Source organism: Aquarana catesbeiana, linkage group LG06, assembly GCF_042186555.1.
Source record: "Aquarana catesbeiana isolate 2022-GZ linkage group LG06, ASM4218655v1, whole genome shotgun sequence".
NCBI classification, from domain to species: domain Eukaryota; kingdom Metazoa; phylum Chordata; class Amphibia; order Anura; family Ranidae; genus Aquarana; species Aquarana catesbeiana.
The window spans coordinates 68,920,074-68,940,343 of NC_133329.1; the positions used below are offsets into that span (position 1 = coordinate 68,920,074).

General features: G+C 43.4%; 1 gene segment (V, D, J or C); it reads left to right on the forward strand.

Moving 5' to 3' along the window:
• Window positions 1-222: 222 nt before the first annotated feature.
• Window positions 223-20,270, forward strand: part of LOC141148567 (immunoglobulin heavy constant mu-like) — a 41,957-nt gene continuing 21,909 nt past the window's right edge. Inside the window, 5 exon segments of the C gene segment in view lie at window positions 223-398; window positions 5,868-6,194; window positions 6,385-6,687; window positions 14,030-14,359; window positions 14,550-14,852. Coding sequence covers window positions 350-398; window positions 5,868-6,194; window positions 6,385-6,687; window positions 14,030-14,359; window positions 14,550-14,852 — 1,312 coding nt within the window.

The following is a 20,270-nucleotide window of genomic DNA, read 5'->3' on the forward strand; positions in this document are numbered from 1 at the left end:
ATGTCTCCAACCCATCATTTTTCTATATTTATAGAAAACTATATTTTCATAAATTCTTGGAATTTCCTGGTACAAGCGTCAGTAATTTCCACATAGTACCTACACAAATATTTTTCTCATACCTTTCCGTTTTTTTCTACTCCTGACCTGCTGTATGACCGATGGTTTCAGAAGAATGAATTTCTATGTCATCTGAATATACAACCCGTATGTCACTCTGTGGAAAGGTGGCATTCATCAGATGCCTTTGTAGGCATCTAACCAGAAAGACTAGAAAGAAATATTGAAAGTAAACTCATCTGAGCAACTTAAAGAAAACCAATAAATGGTATGAAACCCTCAGAACACCATGGGGTACGGACAGGCAGCCATCCTCCTCTTGCTTCTCTATTATACAGGTCAGTTTGATTTCACTATTCTTTTGTTCATTCACTAAGAGGAGCATTGCATCGTTGTTATATTATGGGAGGTATTGAACAACGGACTTAGGCTGGCCATACATTATACAATTTTCTTGTTCAATTTCCTTTAGATTTACTTAAACTATGTAGTGTAAGGGAAATATTTTTTCAAGAAAATTGCATAATGTATGGTCAGCCTTAGTTTAGTGGCATGATGTAGGGAACACTATCAGTATATACTGACACAGAAACGGACGCTTAATTTCTTCATTATGAGAGCAGCTGAAGCTAATCTCTCATTGCTATCTAATCTATCTATCTATCTATCTATCTATCTATCTATCTATCTATCTATCTATCTATCTATCTATCTATCTTTTTTTCTATCTATTTCTCTTTTCTTTTCTTTCTTCCTTTCTTTTATTTTTTTTTCTTTCTTTCCTTCCTTCTTTCCTTCCATCCATCTTTTCTTCTTTGCTTCTTTCCGTCTTTCTTATTTTTTTCTTACTTTTGTTTCTTCCTTCTTTCCTTTTTTCCATCCTTCCTTCTGTCCTTCTTTTCTTCCATCTTTGCTTCTTTCCTTCTTTCATTCGTTCCATTCTTTCTTCTGTCATTCTTTTCTTCCATCTTCCTTCTTTGCTTCTTTTCTTTTTTCCTTCCTACCTTCTTTCTCTTTCTTTCGTTCCATCCTTCCTTCTTTCTCCCATCTTTGCTTCTTTCCTTCCTTCTTTCTTTTTCTTTCTTTCTTTCGTTTCATCCTACTTTCCATCCTTCCTCCTGTCCTTCTTTTTTCCATCTTCCATCTTTCCTTCTTTCATTCCTTCCTTTCATCTATCTAGTCGATTACATTGTAATCACTCCACCTACATCACAGTTGCTTTAAACAACACCCTTCCGGAGTAAGCTTGATAGTAAGACTTGTGATAGATAGCCATGAATGATATCTGTCTATCTTATGAATGGTTGGGATTTGCTTGTGTCCAATGTGACTTCCCCATAAGACAAGGGTGTTGTCTCATTCCACACCTTGTCTCCATGATCAAGCAGACCTGCATGTCCCTGGAACAGTTCCACTGTTGCTTGCCATACTATTTCTAGTAAGGAATTTCTACTTACCGTAGAGGTAAGATGGAGCAGAAGCGCGTTTCCTACGCATTACGTGTAGTGCAGCCCATTCATTTCAATGGGCTGCCCTACAAGCGAGAAACATACAAAAGAAGTCCCTGAACTGTTTGTAAAATCGTGCCGCATGGTGCGCGTATTAGGAGATGTGAGGGGTGGTATTAAGAATTAATTGCACTGCTGAACATCTGCTAAAGGCAGCACATTTCTGTGCATGTCGGGAAAATACGTGACTTTGCATGAGTTCCCAACATGCAACAGTGTGAATGTAGCCATCATCTACCTTGTTCTGGCCATTGTCTATCACCCTTTGTTTCTTCGTTTTGTGGAATTCAGTCATGGCCACTTTTCTTACGAGGGAGATAACAGAGGAGTTTATTGGCACACATGGATATAAATGTTCAGTATATATTCTGTAATTTAAGTATTTATACAATGACCTAAACACATAATTGGTGAGCAGTATTTACAGGCATTAAAAAGCTTTGACAGAAAAATAATCTGAACAGATTAGCAAAAGTGGGATCACGTAAAAAGGAGATTGCCTCCTACAAAGGTAGGATTTTGAAGGATATGAGGCTGTCACTGAGGTGAGCACACAATCAAGGTAATATAAACATGTTTATCCCCTTAGCGCCGACCGTACACACATATGCGGCCTCGGCTTTCAGGGGTTATACCAGGGTGATGCTTGCAGCTGCAGGCATCACCCCGGTACCGTTTTTTAGAGCGGGCGGTCGGCTCTTTAGGGATAACAACCGTTGCAGCTAAAAGCTGCTCTGTTGTTATGCCACAGGAGCGGGAGGGGAAATCCCCCCTCCCGCTGCCTTCTGCCGATGTTCCCAGGCCTCCCAACCCACCATGAGACCCGATCCATGATCCGGCACTTCTGCTGGCTAGAGAGAGACTGAATCAAAGCCGGAAAGGGCTTCGTTCCAGTCTCCTATGTGCAAACTGGCTGCCAATAGCGCCAAATTTAAAAGAAACTACAGTATTCAGAATCGTCATCTTTGGCAATCTGAATACTTTGAAGTGCAAAGGAGGGATTTGGGGTCTTTTAGACCCCCGATCCCTTCATAAAGAGTACCTGTCACCACCTATTACTGTCACACTGCGGGACAAGGTTTTTTTACCTTAATGCATAGAATGCATCAAGATAAAAAACCTTCTGCCTTTACAACCACTTTAACTGACCTAATGCTATAGGAATGGCATTGTAAACTGACTATATGGCCGAGCCCAATATATTCCCTAAAAGGTGATATCACTCTACAAACAATTTACTCACACACTAGTCCTGTATTAAAGCTAAAACTTGTAAAAGTGAGTCTCATCTCAGAGCTGAAATTACAAACGCATCTAATATGATCATTTGTGCCACGCCATAAGGACGGGGACTCCGTGGTGAAAAAGGCATCTATAGCTAAGTATTTTTGTTATATTTTCTAATATTATTACATTTGTTATCTGTATCTGCCATTACTTAAATAAACATTACACATATAAGTGTTTGTGTGATCTCTCTTTTGCACATCTCAAATAAACCCCAAAAATGTAAACTATCATGTAACAGTGATAAAACACCTGGGAGTTCTTAACAGGAGTTAATAACAGGAGTGAATCTTATCAGCTTTAGGCCTACTTCAGAATCCTTTATTCAATATGAAGCTTTTGCCTTGTCTATGTGTTGGGACTGTGCTGGGTGTGGCTGCTTAATGCAGCCCATTTGTCTAGTGTGAACTTGCCATAAGGCTCGGTTCACATCTATGCAGTTTGCGATTGGTGCATTCTACAGTGCGTTTTGCTGTGCGCTTTTGCACACACGATTTTGACGCGAATTGCGTTCTTTTTGGCCAATTTTCATTGCACTACATGCTCTTCTGCAGCTTCTCCATTGAAGTCTATGGAACCAAAAAAGCAAAAAAAAAGCACCATTTTGCGTTTAAAAAAAGCCCCTGAGCCTTTCCAAAAATGCAGCGGCTGAAAAAAGCACAGATGTGAACGTATCCCATAGGAAACCATGTTAAGTGGACTGTAGTGCGTTTTTGCAAAAAGCACCAAAAAAAGTATAGATGTGACCCTGAATCTGAGTGTATCCTGGTCCTAATATTTCCAATTATTTGGCTTCATAGGCAGAATAAAGGGAATAAATGGGACTGCTGATGGGGACACTGATTTAAGGGGACTGCTGATGGGGACACTGATGTAAGGGGACTGCTGATAGGGACATTGATGGAAGGGGGCTGCTGATGGGGACACTGATGTAAGGGGACTGCTGATGGGGACATTGATATAAGGGGACTGCTGATGGGGACACTGATGTAAGGGGACTGCTAATGGGGACATTGATGTAAGGGGGCTGCTGATTGGGACACTGATGTAAGGGGACTGCTGATGGGGACATTGATATAAGGGGACTGCTGATGGGGACACTGATGTAAGGGGACTGCTAATGGGGACATTGATGTAAGGGCGCTGCTGATGGGGACACTGATGTAAGGGGACTGCTGATGGGGACACTGATGTAAGGGGGCTGCTGATGGAGACACTGATGTAAGGGGACTGCTGATGGGGACACTGATGTAAGGGGACTGCTGATGGGGACATTGATGTAAGGGGGCTGCTGATGGGGACACTGATGTAAGGGGGCTGCTGATGGGGACACTGATGTAAGGGGACTGCTGATGGGGACATTGATGTAAGGGGGCTGCTGATGGAGACACTGATGTAAGGGGACTGCTGATGGGGACACTGATGTAAGGGGACTGCTGATGGAGACACTGATGTAAGGGGACTGCTGATGGGGACACTGATGTAAGGGGACTGCTGATGGGGACACTGATGTAAGGGGACTGCTGATGGGGACATTGATGTAAGGGGGCTGCTGATGGGGACACTGATGTAAGGGGGCTGCTGATGGGGACACTGATGTAAGGGGACTGCTGATGGGGACACTGATGTAAGGGGACTGCTGATGGGGACACTGATGTAAGGGGACTGCTGATGGGGACACTGATGTAAGGGGACTGCTGATGGGGACATTGATGTAAGGGGACTGCTGATGGGGACACGCAAAATTAAAGTGGGCCAGTCTGGATGAAGTCCAGGGCCAAATTTTTGTCCCAGTCCAGCCCTGTGCCTATGTAAAAAAGGCAGATCATCGCTCTGTGAGAGGGGAATGTACTGATCCTGTGTTTCTGCTAAGCAGGAACATGGATCTTTACCTTCCCCCAGTCAAAGCACCTCCCCCACCCCATAGTTAGCAAGCACTCCCTAAGAACACATTTAACCCTTTGATTGCCCCCTGATGTTAACCCCTTCCCTGTCAGTGTCATTAGTGCAGTGTCAGTCCCCCTATAAGTCGCTAATCACCGCCAAATAAAAAAAATAAAATAAAGAAAAAATAAAATAAAATATCCCTTAGTTTGTAGACGCGATAAATTTTGCACAAACCAATCAATATACGTGTATTGAAGTTTTTTTGTTTTTTTTTTACCAAAAACATGTAGCAGAATACATATTGGCCAAAATTGATGAAGAAATTAGATATTTTTTAAAAATTTTATTGAATATGTGTTATAGCACAAAGTAAAAAATATTGTTTTGTTTTTTTCAAGATGTCTGTCTTTTTTTGTTTATAGCGCAAATAAAAACCACAGAGGTGACCAAATACAACCAAAAGAAAGCTCTGCTTGTGGGAAAAAAAATGACATTCATTTTATTTGGGCACAGCAATTGTCAGTTAAAGTAACGCAGTTCCGTATCACAAAAAATGACCTGGTGAAGGGGAGCAAGTCTTCCGGAGCTGGAGTGGTTAAATACTAGCAGATTTGACCTCATCTCAGCCTACAACAGTCCCTGTACAGCAGGGCTGGAGTGTGAGAGGAAGTACCAGCACAGGTAGCCAATCTGCTCATGTATTGAAAAAAGGCATGCTGATAGGGGGAGAAATCAGAGTGACAGAGAGATGAACTCATGTTGCCTCTCTTTACTTATCCAATCACAGACTGCGGTGGATTCAGGATGACCTGGGCTCACAGAAAGTAGGTTATATTATGCTGTCCATACTGAATGAGGACATCTAGTGACAGAAAAAAAAAACTCCTGCATGGGACAATTTCTGTATTGAACCTGGATATTGCAGCAAAATTGGTTTTGCCATGTTGTCTTTTAATGGACTATTCATGTCAATTATGTTATTTTCTGCTTTAACATTCCTTGCAACTACTGTATGGTCACAAAAGGATCCAATGACTTGGAGCACTAGGATTGTGATTGCATGCAGTGTGTGTATTTATCTTATCATACAAACATAACCACTTTATTTATTGTCATCTCATGCAGATGCTGATGTACAAATGATTGCACCTTCAGCCTATACAGCCACCCTCGGATCAGAAGCTAACATTCCCTGCACATTCATATCGGATCAAAAGCTCATGGCTTCTGCAAAGTTTGCAGTTTATTGGCATCATAATGATTCAGCTATTGTAGCAACTGATGATTCGGTGGGGTATACATCCAAATATTCCATGGATAGAGACCAAGCTTTAAATGGCACTGCAAATCTGAGGATCTATAACATATCTATGGCAGATCGTGGAATCTACAAATGTTCAGTGAGCAATGCACAACTCCGAGAGCAAAAAACTACAGTGATGACCATTCAAGGTACGGTATATTAGATGTGTCCACACATTAAAGAGGAACTTCACCCATGTTTAATATATAAGTGCATACTCCATGAGGAATGTGTAAATGTCATTATAGCTTACATATATTTGTAGTCATGTATTTTACATATACATTGAAACTGACCTCATAATACTGGTTTTGTACTTTTTTTTTTTATATTTAACAGCTGTTCCGAAGATCACAGTTGTTAATGATGATGTCATGATAAATAAAATGAGTTTCCTGTGCTGTGAAATCTCTGGATTCTACCCGGTGGACATTTACATCACATGGCTCCGGGATGGAGAGCCATTGGGCAATGTTCTAGAAGGAAAACTTCAAAACAATCCGGATGAGACATACAGTAAAAACAGCTCGATAATACTAAGATTCACTGAGGAGGACAGAGAGCGGAACTTCTCCTGCAGAGTCCAACATGTGTCTTTACCTACACCTCTGAATAAAGACCTTCAACTCTATATATATGAAGGTAATGACGCTGTTTATTTTGCCTAAAGCAGCCTTTCTAAACCTCGTTTTTTTTTTTTTTTTTACCCCAGAGGAACACCTAAAATAATTTTCAGGTCTTGAGGAACCCCTACTAAATCCAATTTATTCAGGGTCAATGGGAAAAATGTCCCTTACATTGTTGGTCAGTAGGAAGAATGCAACCCCTACAGACAGCTTAAAAGATCATTGGTGTCATGCTGCTGGCTCTGCCAAGTGGTGTTGGCCTGGGAAGTATGGGAGCATCATCAGAGGGGAGATAAATCAACCACAGTTCAAGGAACATCCCTGGAGGAATCCTGGACAAGAACGGCTGGCCCAAAGCTTCTTTCAGATAGGGGGCTCGAACTTTGGCGATCTGACCAGAAGTAGTAGTGGGTCAAACCCAGGTACCCACTCCCCCCTTCTCCCCAAAAAGTGCCAAATGTGGCTGTGGAGGAGGGGGAAGATGCAAACAAGCAGAACTCTCCATTTTTGGTGAAGTTCCGCTTTAGTCCCGGTTCACACTGATGCTGTGCGGGGAACTGTATGTGATTCAGACAGAAATCGCACCACATTGAACCAATTCATTGCACGCGCACGAAAAAGGTGCATGCACCTTTCTTTGCCACACTGGAATTGCACTGGAAGTGTCACATGAACAGAGTGCGATTGTGATGCGGAAAACGCACATGAATCGCTGCAAATCCCACACCGCATCAGTGTGAACTGGGACTTAAGCTGTCCACAGATGGACCAAATTTTGTCTGGTTTAGCAGAGATCAGTCGAATTTTGATCCATGTGTCGTCACTTCCGCTCGACAGAAGTCGATCTTAGGCCTCATGCACATGCCCTGATCCTAAAACCCACATTTTTTGCCTAAGCCCCTGAACACAACTCTATAAAAGCCTATGTGTCCATACACACATAGGCTTTTACGAGAGTTTAGGAGGAACAGCATTTAAAGGCAGTTAATGCTTCTCTCCTGAATGAATAAGAATCATGTTCAGGAGAGGAGAGCAAAAATGCATGTAAACGCATGTTAGCGCTTGTGCATTACTTATTTTCAATGGCTAGAATAAGTTATTATTTAGCCCAATGAAATGAATCCACGCCCAAGTGCTTGATGCTGCTAAACACGACACACGCGTTTACCAGTGTCCATCGTTTTTCTGCTGCCAGAGAGAGGCACCTAGGGAGAGTCCAGAGTGTAACCTTCCTCACAGGGGAGACCTGCACAGCAAATCAGGGCACTGATTATCAGTGCAGCCCCAACAGTGCCCATCAGTGCACACATCAGTCCTGCCTATTAGTGCCCATCAGTGCTGCATATCAGTGCCCATCAGTGAAGGAGAAAAACTACTTATTAACAAAATTTTACAACAGAAACTAAGAAAAACGTTTTTGGCTTTTTTCAAAATATTCAGTGTTTTTTGTTTTTTTTTAGCAAAAAATAAAAAAACCCAGTGGTGATTGAGTACCACCAAAAAATTATAAAAACCTCATATGAGTAGTGTTGCATGACCGTGCAATTATCATTGAATGTGCGACAGCGCTGAAAGCTGAAAATTGGTAAAAGTGGCCGGTATTGAAGTTGTTAAACTCCTATTTATAGGTATATTAATCTGTACCTGTATATCTTATGCATGTCTTCCATCTGTTGCCCTCAACTTTAGGTCTGTTCTTAACTATATACAGTACTTTAGATTCAATATCCAGCCTTGATTCCCATTTCCTGTCTGTTGGTCTTGGTTATTGTCTTCTGTCTGTGTGCATAAACTCTATCATTACAGCTTAATATAAACCCGTGTTTTACTTTATAAACCCCCCCTTTTTTTTTTCCTCTCATCACATACTGTATGCACCTTTTTTCACTTCCAGGGAGTAGAGGAAATGCCCAATAACCAAGTACCGAAGAGTATATGACTAGTTCTATGCAATGTTCTAGTTCTTGGTAAACAGCCCAGTGCTGTAACATAAGGGCAGGGAGAGGATCCTTAGAACCATAAAGACTCCTTTCACACGAGTCTATTTACACCTGCCGAGTGCCGACATCCAATCCGATCTGCTCCATTCCCCTTTCATCTGGTGGATCGGATGGCAGTCAGGTGCAAACTGACAGGCTGTTTGTTTATATCTGACCGCCCATAGAGGAGAGAGAGCTGTGTCTGTGTCCCCTCTGCATAGCGGAGTAGGGATCAGCAGACAGATTCCCCACTGAGCTGGCGGACGTCATGTGGAGTACCGAGAGTCTACACAGTCATAGTGCTGTGTTTCTTCATTCATAGTGGCTGAGCAGGTGGCGCAGCAAAGAAGCAGGGACTGTGGAAACCTTCAGTTCCTCAAGAGCGGGGGCTAGCAACCTGTTTATCGCAATCTACCAGTCGATCACAGCCAGGTGACTGGTAGATCGCGCCCTGAGCTTGCCAACCTGCCATTTTCCAGAACAGTGAAGAGTGGAGCCTGCTCTGCTGGAGTGAGAAGGCGGCCACACTCCAACAGAGTCATACAAACTGCACTCCGCTTCTCTGTATCTGGCCTAGGAAAAGGCTGCGCCTGGATGGGAAAGGTGCCCCGGGAGTAGAGCTCACATGTGTGGAAGGGGCACATTGTGCTGCACTCTCAGTGCCGCGGTCTTGGAGAAAGACCAGGACCTGAAACCATAGCTCCCAACTGTCCCTGATTTCGAAGGACTGTCTCTGATTTGGAGCAATGTCCCTCTGTCCCTCATTCCTCCTCAATTGTCCCTCATTTTGGTCTGATCTATATAGATGTATATAAAATGCACTTTTTATCGATTGAAAAGTGTTTTCCAGTGCTAAACCTTTCATCTGATTTCTAAATTGCTGCATTTGTAAATTCCAAAAGCCAATATAAAGAAATAGTAGTGGTAAAAAAAGCACTTGTGGGTTTAACCAATCTTGTTTTTTGTACAATTCCCCTTTAAGGGGGCCTGGCAAGGGGTGTGTCCTATGCCTGCATACTTTTGCTGATAGGTGTCCCTCATTCCCATCTCAAAAAGTTGGGAGGTATGCTGAAACACTCACTAAGTGAACTGCACAGGAGGAAATACACCTCTCCAGCATACTGTTCTACACTCTGCCCACTGGCTGCTGCTTTCCTAGTTCCCTCGTAGTAAATACCTTGCCCAGCCACAGAGTGGTAAACTGACAACCATTGGAGGCTGCAGAAACCTTGCAACCTTGTGCAGTCTAATGACAAAGGGGTTAAAGCAGGTGGTAAGGAGGTGTTGTATCTCCTACTCACCACCTGTTTTAACCCGTGGACCCCGCGCTGGCATGCTGCAACTGCATGCAAAGCACATGGTTGTGGGGCATTTGTGGAGAGGCCCTATTCATTTGAATGGGTTGCAATCTATGATAGGTAGTATAACTTCTGCTGCAGCATGTGTTTAACCAGTTGCGGCTGGTGCTCAATAATTTGGGGGGGGGGGCTCGGCAATCTAACGGCAGCCACCGCCCTCCAAACCCCCGCCCCCCCGGAGATGGACGGAAAAGGGGGCGGTCTCCCCCCACCCATGGGAGACGGACGGGGTGGCAGCGATCAGAGGCCTCCTTACCTTAGGAGGCAGATGACAAGGATCCAGGGTAGGGCTGCTGCTCCTTGCTGCAACTTCCCCAGAAAAAGAGCCACGGCCATTGCTTCTCCTCCCGGCTAAACAGGAAGTGGGACTTAAGACTCCCTGGAAAATTGGGTCTCAGGACTCGCTTCCTGATTGGCCGGGAGAAGAATCAGAATTTGCTATTGTCACACAACTGGATGAGCTAATGGCGCAGTGCTTTTTCCCCCTCCCCCAGAGCCCACCCTTTTTTAAAGCTGATTCGAGCCACAGGTTCTAATCATGTACTTAAAGGATCACTAAAGATAATTTTTTTTTTTTTTAAATAACAAACATGTTATACTTACCTCCACTGTGCAGCTCGTTTTGCACAGAGTGGCCCCGAATCTGGTCTTCTGGGGTCCCTCAGTGGCTGTCTCGGCTCCCCCCGCAAGGACTTAATGGTGTTGAGTGCTTGCGGGCGCGTTCCTGTGATACACCCGGCGGCCATGGCCGCTCACTGTATCACTCCGCCCCGCCCCCGGGCGAGCGGCGTCATTGGATGTGATTGACAGCAGCACGAGCCAATGGCTACGCTGCTTTCAATCCATCCACTGTAACCAATCAACGGCCAGGCTGAGCGGCGAAGAGGATGTCGGGGGCGAGCGCGGGACTTTCGAGGGGTCAGGTAAGTAAAATGAGGGGGGGGCTGGGGGGGCCGGTATTGGCAGATGTTTTTTCACCTTAATGCATAGAATGCATTAAGGTGAAAAAACTTTTACCTTTACAACCCCTTTAAAAAAAAAAACATTGAAATACATGCATCCAGTGCCCTGCATGTATATTAGGGGACGGGCACATGGATTAGGAGGGGCGGTGCCCCTGTGCCCCTTATGGACAGGCTGCCACTGTGTATAACCTCATCTGCTGCCTCTGCAGCTAAAGGGGGTAGGAGTCTGTGTTCCTGTGTGATTCAGTGTAGTGCAATTTACAGTCCATTCATTTAAATGGGATGTGTATTGCACCAAATCACACAAAAATAGTGCATGCACTACTTTTCAAAAACACAGTGCACCCTCTCTCCCCTGATTGGCTGACTGATTTTGATTGGCAGCTGCGGGAGCCAATGGCGCTGCTGCTGTGTCTCAGCCAATCAGGAGGAGTGTCCCGGATGGCTTAGACACTCGTGGACATCGCTGGAGAGAGATGGGGCTCAGGTAAGTAATTAAGGGGTGCTGGGGAGGCTGCTACACACAAAAGTTTTTTTATCTTAATGCATAGAATGCATCAAGATAAAAAACCTTCTGCCTTTACAACCACTTTATCTGATCTAATGCTATAGGAATGGCATTGTAAACTGACTATATGGCCGAGCCCAATATATTCCCTAAAAGGTGATATCACTCTACAAACAATTATGATCATTTACTCACACACTAGTTCTGTATATACTACAGCAAAAACTTGTAAAAGTGAGTCTCATATCAGAGCTGAAATTACACACGCATCTAATTGATCATTTGTGCCACGCCATAAGGACGGGGGACTCCGTGGTGAAAAAGGCATCTAAAGCTAAGTATTTTTGTTATATTTTCTAATATTATTACATTTGTTATCTGTATCTGCCATTACTTAAATAAACGTTACACATATAAGTGTTTGTGTGATTTCTCTTTTGCACATCTCAAATAAACCCAAAACATTTAAACTATCATATAACCGTGATAAAACACCTGGGAGGTCTTGGAGAGTTCATAACAGGAGTGAATCTTATCAGCTTTAGGCCTACTTCAGAATCCTTTATTCAATATGAAGCTTTTACCTTCTCTATGTGTTGGGACTCTGCTGGGCATAACTGCTCAGTGCAGCCCAGTTTGTCTAGTGTGATCCTGCCATAAGGCTCGGTTCACATCTATGCATTTTACGATTGGTGCATTCTACAGTGCATTTTGTTGTGCATTTTTGCACACACGATTTTGATGCGAATTGCGTTTTGCGGGTTTTTTTTGGCCAATTTTCATTGCACAACATGCTCTTCTGCAGCTTCTCTATTGAAGTCTTTGGAACCAAAAAAGCAAAAAAAGCACCATTTTGTGTTTAAAAAAAGCCCCTGACCCTTTCCCAAAATGCAGCGGCTGAAAAAAGCACAGGTGTGAACGTGTCCCATAGGAAACCATGTTAAGTGGACTGTAGTGCGTTTTTGCAAAAAGCACCAAAAAAAGTATAGATGTGACCCTGAATCTGAGTGTATCCTGGTCCTAATATTTCCAATTACTTGGCTTCATAGGCAGAATAAAGGGAATAAAAGGTGACTGCTGATGGAGACACTGATGTAAGAGGACTGCTGATGGAGACACTGATGTAAGGGGACTGCTGATTGGGTCACTGATGTAAGGGGACTGCTGATGGGGACACTGATGTAAGGGGACTGCTGATTGGGTCACTGATGTAAGGGGACTGCTGATGGAGACACTCAAAATTAAAGTGGGCCAGTCTGGATGAAGTCCAGGGCCAAATTTTTGTCCCAGTCCAGCCCTGTGCCTATGTAAACAAGGCAAATCACCGTTCTGTGAGAGGGGAATGTACTGATCCTGTGTTTCTGCTAAGCAGGAACATGGATCTTTACCCTCCCCAACCCCATAGTTAGCAAGCACTCCCTAGGAACACATTTAACCCTTTGATTGCCCCCTGATGTTAACCCCTTCCCTGTCAGTGTCATCAGTGCAGTGTCAGTGGATATTTTTTTCACTGATCACTGTATTGGTGTCTGGTCCCCAAAAAGTGTCAAGTCGCTGATCACCGCCAAGTAAAAAGAATAAAATAAAGAAAAAATATAGAAAAATATCCCTTAGTTTGTAGACGCGATAACTTTTGCACAAACCAATCAATATACATGTATTGAGATTTTTTTTTTTTTTTTACCAAAAACATGTAGCAGAATACATATTGGCCAAAATTGATGAAGAAATTTGATTTTTTTTTACATTTTATTGAATATGTTTTATAGCAGAAAGTAAAAAATGTTGTTTTGTTTTTTTCAAGATGTCTGTCTTTTTTTGTTTATAGCGCAAATAAAAACCGCAGAGGTGACCAAATATGACCAAAAGAAAGCTCTACTTGTGGGGAAAAAATGACATACATTTTATTTGGGAACAGCATCGCATGGCCGCACAATTGTCAGTTAAAGTAACGCAGTGCCGTATCACAAAAAATTACCTGGTGAAGGGGGGCAAATCTTCCAGGGCTGAAGTAGTTAAATACAGATTTGACCTGGTCTCAGCCTACAACAGTCCCTGTACAGCAGGGCTGGATTGTGAGAGGAAGTGCCAGCACAGGTAGCCAATCTGCTCATGTACTGACAAAAGGCATGCTGATAGGAGGAGAAATCAGAGTGACAGAGAGATGAACTCATGTTGCCTCTCTTTTCCTTATCCAATCACAGACTGCGGTGGATTTAGGATGACCTGGGCTCACAGAAAGTAGGTTATATTTTGCTGTCCATACTGAATGAGGACATCTAGTGGCAGAAAAAAAAACTCCTGCATGGGACATTTCTGTATTGAACCTGGATATTGCAGCAAAATTGTTTTTGCCGCGTTGTCTTTTAATGGACCATTCATGTCAATCGTGTTATTTTCTGCTTTAACATTCCTTGCAACTACTGTATGGTCACAAAAGGACAAAAGGATCCAATGACTTGGAGCACTAGGATTGTGATTGCATGCAGTGTGTGTATTTATCTTATCATACAAACATAACCACTTTATTTATTGTCTTCTCATGCAGATGCTGATGTACAAATGATTGCACCTTCAGCCTATACAGCCACCCTCGGATCAGAAGCTAACATTCCCTGCACATTCATATCGGATCAAAAGCTCATGGCTTCTGAACATTTTGCAGTTTATTGGTATTATAATAATTCAGCTATTGTAGGAACTGATAATTCGAAAAGGTATAATACGTCCAAATATTCCATGGATAGAGACCAAGCTTTAAATGGCACTGCAAATCTGACGATCTATAACATATCTGTGGCAGATCGTGGAATCTACAAATGTTCAGTGAGCAATGCACAACTCCGAGAGCAAAAAACTACAGTGATGACCATTCAAGGTACGGTATATTAGATGTGTCCACACATTAAAGAGGAACTTCACCCATGTTTAATATATAAGTGCATACTCCATGAGGAATGTGTAAATGTCATTATAGCTTACATACATTTGCATTATGTATTTTACATATACATTGAAACTGACCTCGCATTACTGGTTTTGTACTTTTTTTTTTATATATTTAACAGCTGTTCCGAAGATCACAGTTGTTAATGATGATGTCATGATAAATAAAACGAGTTTCCTGTGCTGTGAAATCTCTGGATTCTACCCGGTGGACATTTACATCACATGGCTCCGGGATGGAGAGCCATTGGGCAATGTTCTAGAAGGAAAACTTCAAAACAACCCGGATGGGACATACAGTATAAACAGCTCGATAATACTAAGACTCACTGAGGAGGACAGAAAGCGGAACTTCTCCAGCAGAGTCCAACATGTGTCTTTACCTACACCTCTGAATAAAGACCTTCAACTCTATATATATGAAGGTAATGACGCTGTTTATTTTGCCTAAAGCAGCCTTTCTAAACCTCGTTTTTTTGTTTTTTTTTTACCCCAGAGGAACACCTAAAATAATTCTCAGGTCTTGAGGAACCCCTACTAAATCCAATTTATTCAGGGTCTATGGGAAAAATGTCCCTTACATTGTTGGTCAGTAGGAAGAATGCAACCCCTACAGACAGCTTAAAAGATCATTGGTGTCATGCTGCTGGCTCTGCCAAGTGGTGTTTGCCCGGGAAGTATGGGAGCATCATCAGAGGGGAGATAAATCAACCACAGTTCAAGGAACATCCCTGGAGGAATCCTGGACAAGAATGGCTGGCCTAAAGCTTCTTTCAGATAGGTGTTTACGTTGCATCTTGCAGTCTTGTCTTAAAGAGAAGCTCCAGGGTCCCCCCAAAAAATTAAAAGTCAGTAGCTACAAATACTGTAGTTGCTAACTTTTATTATAAGGAAAGTTACCTGTCCAGGGATCCAGCGATGTCCTCACCTGAGCCCATTCCTCAGGCTTCAGGTCCAGGCCCTGGCATTTTAGGTATGGGAAACCGGCAGTGAAGCCTTGCAGCTTCATAGCCGGTTTCCTACTGTGCATGCGAGAGCCGTGCTGCACCTTGTGAATGGTCCCACAGTCTTCTGGGTCCTGTCATGTGTACCAGAAGGCTGTTTTGGGGGAAGGAGGGGGTTTCGAACTTTGGCGATCTGACCAGAAGTAGGAGGGGGTACCAGTCAAACCCAGGTACCCACTCCCCCCTCCTCCCCAAAAAGTGCCAAATGTGGCTGTGGAGGAGGGGGAAGATGCAAACAAGCAGAACTCTCCTTTTTTGGTGAAGTTCCGCTTTTGTCCCGGTTCACACTGATGCTGTCCGGGGAAATGTATGTGATTCAGACAGAAATCGCACCACATTGAACCAATTCATTGCACGCGCACGAAAAAGATGCATGCACCTTTCTTTGCCACACTGGAATTGCACTGGAAGTGTCACATGAACGGAGTGCGATTGTGAAGTGGAAAACGCACATGAATCGCTGCAAATCCCACACCACATCAGTGTGAACTGGGACTTAAGCTGTCCAAAGATGGACCAAATTTTGTCTGGTTCAGCAGAGATCAGTCGAATTTTGATCCATGTGTCGTCACTCCCGCTCGACAGAAGTCGATCTTAGGCCTCATGCACATGCCCTGATCCTAAAACCTACATTTTTTGCCTAAGCCCCTGAACACAACTCTCTAAAAGCCTATGTGTCCATACACACATAGGCTTTTATGAGAGTTTAGGAGGAACAGCATTTAAAGGCAGTAAATGCTTCTCTTCTGAATGAATAAGAATCATGTTCAGGAGAGGAGAGCAAAAATGCATGTAAACGCATGTTAGCGCTTGTGCATTACTTATTTTCAATGGCTAGAATAAGTTATTATTTAGCCCAATGAAATGAATCAACGCCCAAGTGCTTGATGCTGCTAAACATGACACACGCGTTTACCAGTGTCCATCGTTTTTCTGCTGCCAGAGAGAGGCACCTAGGGAGAGTCCAGTGTGCATGAACCCTAACCTTCCTCACAGGGGAGACCTGCACAGCAAATCAGGGCACTGATTATCAGTGCAGCCCCAACAGTACCCATCAGTGCACATCAGTGCCATCTATCCATGTGGCCCATCAGTGCTGCCTATTAGTGCCCATCAGTCCCGCCTATCAGTGCCTACCCATCAGTGCCACCTCATTAGTGCCCATCAGTGCAGCCTATCAGTGCCCATCAGTGCTGCATATCAGTGCCTACCCATCAGTGCCACCTCATTAGTGCCCATCAGTGAAGGAGAAAAACTACTTATTTACAAAATTTTCCAACAGAAACTAAGAAAAACGTTTTTTTGTTTTTTTTTTCAAAATATTCAGTGTTTTTTGGGGGTTTTTTTTAGCAAAAAATAAAAAAACCCAGTGGTGATTGAATACCACCAAAAGAAAGCTCTGTCTCCAAAAAATGATAAAAATGATAAAAACGTCATATGAGTAGTGTTGCATGACTGCGCAATTATCATTGAATGTGCGACAGTGCTGAAAGCTGAAAATTGGTAAAAGTGGCCGGTATTGAAGTTGTTAAACTCCTATTTATAGGTATATTAATCTGTACCTGTATATCTTATGCATGTCTTCCATCTGTTGCCCTCAACTTTAAGTCTGTTCTTAACTATATACAGTACTTTAGATTCAATATCCAGCCTTGATTCCCATTTCCTGTCTGTTGGTCTTGGTTATTGCCTTCTGTCTGTTTGCATAAACTCTATCATTACAGCTTAACCGCTTCAGCCCCAGAAGAATTTACCCCCTTCCTGGCCAGAGCACTTTTTGCGATTCGGCACTGCGTCACTTTAACTGAAAATTGCACGGTCGTGCGACATGGCTCCCAAACAAAATTGACGTCCTTTTTTTCCCACAAGTATAGCTTTCTTTTGGTGGTATTTTATCACCTCTACGGTTTTTATTTTTTGCGCTATAAACAAAAAAATAGCGACAATTTTGAAAAAAACGCAATAAGCGATTATTGATTGGTTTGCGCAAAAGTTATAGCGTTTACAAAATAGGGGATAGTTTGATGGCATTTTTATTAATAATTTTATTTTACTAGTAATGGCAGCGATCAGCGATTTTTTTTTTTTGTAGAAGCAACATTATGGCGGACACATTGGACATTTTTGACACATTTTTGGGACCATTGTCATTTATACAGCAATCAGTGGTATAAAAATGCACTGATTCCTGTCTAAATGACACTGGCAGTGAAGGAGTTAACCACTAGGGGGCGGGGAGGGGTCAGTACTAGGGAGTGTTTTCTAACTGTATGGGGGATGGGCTAGCTGTGACACGTCACTGATCTCTGCTCCCGATGACAGGGAGCTGTGATCAGTGACACTTGCCACTAGGCAGAAAGGGGAGATGCTTGTTTACATCAGCATCTCCCCGTTCCTCCTCTCCATGAGGTGATCACGGGTATCCCCGCGGCGATCGAGTCCGCGGGACCCACGCACGCAATGTCACGGTGGGGAATTCAAATGGGACTTACAGGTACGCCCATTTGCCCAGCCGTGCCATTCTGCCAATGTACATCTGCGTGCGCCAGTCGGGAAGTGGTTAATATAAACCCGTGTCTTACTTTATAAACCCCCCCCCTTTTTTTTTCCTCTCATCACATACTGTATGCACCTTTTTTCACTTCCAGGGAGTAGATAAAATGCCCAATAACCAAGTACCGAAGAGTATATGACTAGTTCTATGCAATGTTCTAGTTCTTGGTAAACAGCCCAGTGCTGTAACATAAGGGCAGGGAGAGGATCCTTAGAACCATAAAGATCCCTTTCACACGAGTCTATTTACACCTGCCGAGTGCCAACATCCAATCCGATCTGCTCTGTTCCCCTTTCATCTGGTGGATTGGATGGCAGTCAGGTGCAAACTGACAGTCTGTTTGTTTACATCCGACCGCCCATAGAGGAGAGAGAGCTGTGTCTGTGTCCCCTCTGCATAGCGGAGTAGGGATTAACAGAGAGATTCCCCACTGAGCAGGTGGACTCCATGTGGAGTAACGAGAGTCTACACAGTCATAGTGCTGTGTTTCTTCATTCATAGTGGCTGAGCAGAGAGGTGGCGCAGCAAGGAAGCAGGGACTGTGGAAACCTTCAGTTCCTCAAGAGCGGGGGCTAGCAACCTGTTGATCGCAATCTACCAGTCGATTACAGCCAGGTGACTGGTAGATCGCGCCCTGAGCTTGCCACCCTGCCATTTTCCAGAACAGTAAAGAGCGGAGCCTGCTCTGCTGGAGTGAGAAGGCGGCCACACTCCAACAGAGTTATACAAACTGCACTCCGCCTCTCTGTATCTGGCCTAGGAAAAGGCTGCGCCTGGATGGGAAAGGTGCCCCGGGAGTAGAGCTCACATGTGTGGAAGGGGCACATTGTGCTGCACTCTCAGTGCCGCGGTCTTGCAGAAAGACCAGGACCTGAAACCATAGCTCCCAACTGTCCCTGATTTCGAGGGACTGTCCCTGATTTGAAGCAATGTCCCTCTGTCCCTCTTTCCTCCTCAATTGTCCCTCATTTTGGTCTGATCTATATAGATGTATATAAAATGCACTTTTTATCTATTAAAAGGTGTTTGCCAGCGCTAAACCTTTCATCTGATTTCTAAATTGCTGCATTTGTAAATTCAAAAAGCCAATATAAAAGAATAGTAGTGGTAAAAAAAAGCACTTGTGGATTTAACCAATTTTATTTTTTTGTACAATTCTCCTTTAAGGGGGCGTGGCAAGGGGTGTGTCCTATGCCTGCATACTTTTGCTGATAGGTGTTCCTCATTCCCATCTCAAAAAGTTGGGAGGTATGCTGAAACACTCACTAAGTGAACTGCACAGGAGGAAACAAATGTCTCCAGCATACTGTTCTACACTCTGCCCACTGGCTGCTGCTTTCCTAGGTCCCTCGTAGGGATGAGCCGAACACCTCACGGTTCGGTTCGCACCAGAACTTGCGAACGGACCGAAAATTTGCGCGAACGTTAGAACCCCATTGAAGTCTGAGGGACTCGAAGGTTCGAAATCAAAAGTGCTAAATTTAAAGGCTAATTTGCATGGTATTGTCCTAAAAAGGGTTTGGGGACCCGGGTCCTGCCCCAGGGGACATGTATCAATGCAAAAAGAAGTTTTAAAAACCAGCCGTTTTTTCGGGAGCAGTGATTTTATTGATGCTTAAAGTAAAAAAAAAAAAGGGAAATATTCCTTTAAATATCGTACCTGGGGGGTGTCTATAGTATGCCTGTGAAGTGGCGCGTGTTTCCCGTGCTTAGAACAGTCCCTGCACAAAATGACATTTTTAAAGGAATAAAAGTCATTTAAAACTGCTTGCGGCTTTAATGTAATGTCGGGTCCTGGCAATATGGATGAAAATCAGTGAGACAAACGACATGGGTACCCCCCAGTCCATTACCAGGCCCTTTGGGTCTTGTATGGATATTAAGGTGAACCCCGCACCCAAATTGAAAAAAGGAAAGATGTGGGGCCCCCAGGCCCTATATACTCTGAACAGCAGTATACAGACGGTGCAAACAAGACAGAGACTGTAGGTTTGTTGTTAAGTAGAATCTGTTTGTAATTTTGAACTGGTACATTTTTAAAGTGTAGCTCCAGCCAAAAAAATCTATTTTTAAGCTTTTTGGAAAACATAGGGAAGGGTTATCACCCCTGTGACATTTGTTTTGCTGTCTGTGCACCTCTTCAGCAGTTTTCACCTCACTTTCTGTCCCAATGACAAATGTTTTTTTGACAATTTTGGTTTTTAGTGAAACAAGGATTGGTGATAAAGCATCAGTGGAAAGGAGAAATGTTTTTCCCATATTAACTCTTACAGGAGAGAATTTCC